Source organism: Gracilinanus agilis, unplaced genomic scaffold (genome assembly GCF_016433145.1).
Source record: "Gracilinanus agilis isolate LMUSP501 unplaced genomic scaffold, AgileGrace unplaced_scaffold12973, whole genome shotgun sequence".
Taxonomy (NCBI): Eukaryota; Metazoa; Chordata; class Mammalia; order Didelphimorphia; family Didelphidae; genus Gracilinanus; species Gracilinanus agilis.
This window is the reverse complement of record NW_025343557.1, coordinates 1-3,070: the sequence shown is the minus strand read 5'-3', so window position 1 is coordinate 3,070 and position 3,070 is coordinate 1. Positions and strand designations below refer to the sequence as shown.

The window sequence follows — 3,070 nt, the reverse complement described above, 5'->3', positions numbered from 1 at the left end:
CTCCCCTTCTTCTCTCAGTCCCTCTGTCCTCCCCTCTCAGTCCCTTTCTCATCCTTTTCTCTCTCCCTCCCCCTGTCTTTCCTTTCTCTCTCCTTCCCTCCATTTCACTCTCTCTCCTCTTTCCCCCCTTCCCCTCTCTTTTATCCCTTCCTCCTCTCATTTCCTACCCACCCCTCTTCTCTCTCTCTCACCCTCTCACTCACACACACACACACCCCACAGCTGGTAAATGAGATTTTTTTTTAAAACAAAACTTTATTGGTAATGGATTTCAAATAATGTTCACAACAAAGCACACCATTATAGCGGAAGTCACTTCCGTGAAACAGATGTCTTCAAATCACACAGGTTGAATCTCTCAGGTATCCCCCACCCCTACGCCCTGCCTCTGAGCCTCCTTCAAGGGCGGGGGAAATTTGAGAGAGGGACACACAAGCGAAGGGGGATGGAGAGAAGATGACTGCTCTCCATAGAGCTATTTGCTAGAGAGGGGAAGCAATTAGGATAATTCAGGAGCCTCAACAGGGGCCAGTGAGAGGAGCGATGGATAGCTGTCAGTTAAGCCAGATGGAGGGGGCTTCTGGGGTTGGAGAATGGTGGCGAGGCCACCAGGTGAATAAAATTGGCATTCCCAGGGCAAAAGGAAGCTCTATACCTTAAAGCGATGCTACTTCCTGTTCCCTTTCTCCCAGCCCCCCCTCCTTCACCTGCCCCCCCCCTCCTCCTCTCCCCACCCAGGGGGGCCTATATCTTTCAAGTAGCCTTCCAGACAGTGGGAAGTCCACGTCTGGGGATTAAAAAAATCTATAGATAAGAATGGCTAAATCGTAGGAGGTGTGGCCCAGGAATTTCTGGGAGACCTCTTTGGCAGGGACCAAAAACCAGTTAGCCTGGGTGGGGTGGGGTAGGGGTGGGTAATGTTCTTTCTGGCGCCCTAGCTTCAGGGAGCCAAGACTGGGGAGTGGGGAAGATAGGTTAGGAGGTCCTGAGAGGGAGGGGGGGACCATTGGGGGGTGAAGGGTAGGCAGGGCTCTTCCCATTTTGGCAGGCCACCCCCCAATGGGGCTCTAGCAGTTGTTTCCACAAACCCCTAGATGAGATCAGCAGCAAGAAATCCCCTTCTTTAGGCCACAGACCCTCTTCCAACCACCATCTGCTGAGATCCCAGAGGTTAAAAGCTCCGTGGCCTTTGACCTAGACAAATTCAGACACATTAAAAATCTGTTGGGGAATAGCAAGGGATGGTGGGAGGAAATAAGGGAGGGAAGGACAAGTACAACCTAAATAATATTTCATTTTTTTAAGAATATAAAAGAATCCCAATCAATTTCCTCCAACATCTTCCTAGGCAGGCTCTCTTTGTGGGGAACTGGTTAGTCTGTCTGTCTTTTTGCCCATGGATTAGCTTCTAAGATTCTAGGGAGAGGTTAGGGAGAGGATGACGACAAATGGGAAACTGCAGCAGTCTTAGGAATTGTAGGTTTTCCAACTTGGGGGTCCCCCTGGCTCCCCTGCTCTAACTCTCCAGCACCAATGGAATCATGAGGAGCTCCCAAAGCAGGGGCCTGACCTGTGGGACAAATATACCACCCAGGGAGGGGAGCTGGGGTAGATAGAGAGAAGCTGCATCTTGGTTTGGTGACGATGATAAGGCTTGGGCTGGAAAACTGACTTACAACTTGCATGGAGTTGGGCATAGAGCAGAGGGAGCCCAGCCAAGGGGGGGTCTACCTGTTGGGATAAGCCAGCAGGGGAAAGCAGTGGGGATAAGCAAGGAGAGGGAAGGGGGCCGTCTGGTATTTGAATCTCCCTCCTGCCCTGCAAACATCTCAGCTTTCTGATCTCCCTAGGGAAAAAAGAATATGCCAGGAAATCTGGGGCCTTCTGGCTGCTCAAACCAACCCCCCACCCCCGCCCCCCAAAGGAAACCACTAGGGGGCCACGCCTAGAACTCAGCAAACTCCTTGGCGCACTTCTCGGTGATGGAGACTCGGATCTCTTCCTCCTCGTAGTCTTCGAAGTTACTCGTGTCACCCGGGCCCTTGCACTTCGGGATGAAGGGAGCTTCCACCTTCCTCTGGTAGATGGCGATCCAGTCGGTGGTGGAAAACCACTTGTGGTTTTTGATGTCGTTGACTCCATTCTTGAGGTTCCCGTAGCGCTTGGTGAGGTCCACCTGGAGCAGGTTGCGAAGCAGGTCCTTCAGGTCGGAGCTGAAGTGGGAGGGGAACCGAACCTTGCCGGAAACGATCTTTTCGTAGATCTGGATGGGCTGGTCAGCAAAGAAGGGGGGGTAGCCCGCTGCCATCTCGTAGATCAGGACTCCCAGGGCCCACCAGTCCACGGCCTTGTTGTAGCCCTTGCTAAGGATGATCTCGGGAGCCAGGTACTCGGGGGTCCCGCACAGGGTCCAGGTGCGGCCTTTGACGCGCTTGGCAAACCCAAAGTCTGTCACCTGGATGTAGCCATGCTGGTCGATGAGAAGGTTCTCGGGCTTCAGGTCCCGGTAGATCAGGTCCAGGGAGTGGAGGTACTCGAAGGTCAGGACGATCTGGGCAGCATAGAAGCGTGCGTGAGGCTCGCTGAACCGGCCGATGCGCCGCAGGTGGGAGAACATCTCCCCGCCCAGCACGTACTCCATCACCATGTACAGGTTGGTGTTGTCCTTGAAGGAATATTCGAGCCGGACGAGAAAGGGGAAGTTGACAGCCTGCAGGATGCGCTTCTCGTTCAGGGTGTGCTCGATCTGCTTCAGCTTCACCACCTTCTGTTTATCCAGGATTTTCATGGCAAAGTGATTGCCCGTCTCCTTGTGTTTCACCAGCATCACGCGCCCGAACGAGCCCGTGCCCAGGGTCTTGATGCGGTCAAAGTGCTCGAGCTGGGCCGTGTTCTGCGCCGGGGCTTCCCATTTCTTGAGAAATTCTTCCTTGGCCTTGGCCAGGAATTCTTTCACGCTCTCCAGCTCGCTGCCCTTCTTGGCGGTGGCCGCGTTGCCCATCTCCGCGGCTCTGGCGCTGACCGGCTCGGCTGGCTGCTCGGAGCCCGGGCTGCGGCACTGGCGCTGACG

General features: G+C 54.3%; 1 protein-coding gene across 1 annotated transcript; it reads right to left on the bottom strand.

Annotated features, from left to right (window-relative positions):
* Nucleotides 1–689: 689 nt before the first annotated feature.
* Nucleotides 690–3,001, bottom strand: LOC123254019 (cAMP-dependent protein kinase catalytic subunit alpha). Its single transcript, XM_044683095.1, has one exon. The coding sequence runs from the start codon at nt 2,999–3,001 to the stop codon at nt 1,946–1,948; it is 1,056 nt and encodes a 351-aa protein (XP_044539030.1). The 3' UTR covers nt 690–1,945.
* Between the last annotated feature and the right edge of the window lie 69 nt (nt 3,002–3,070).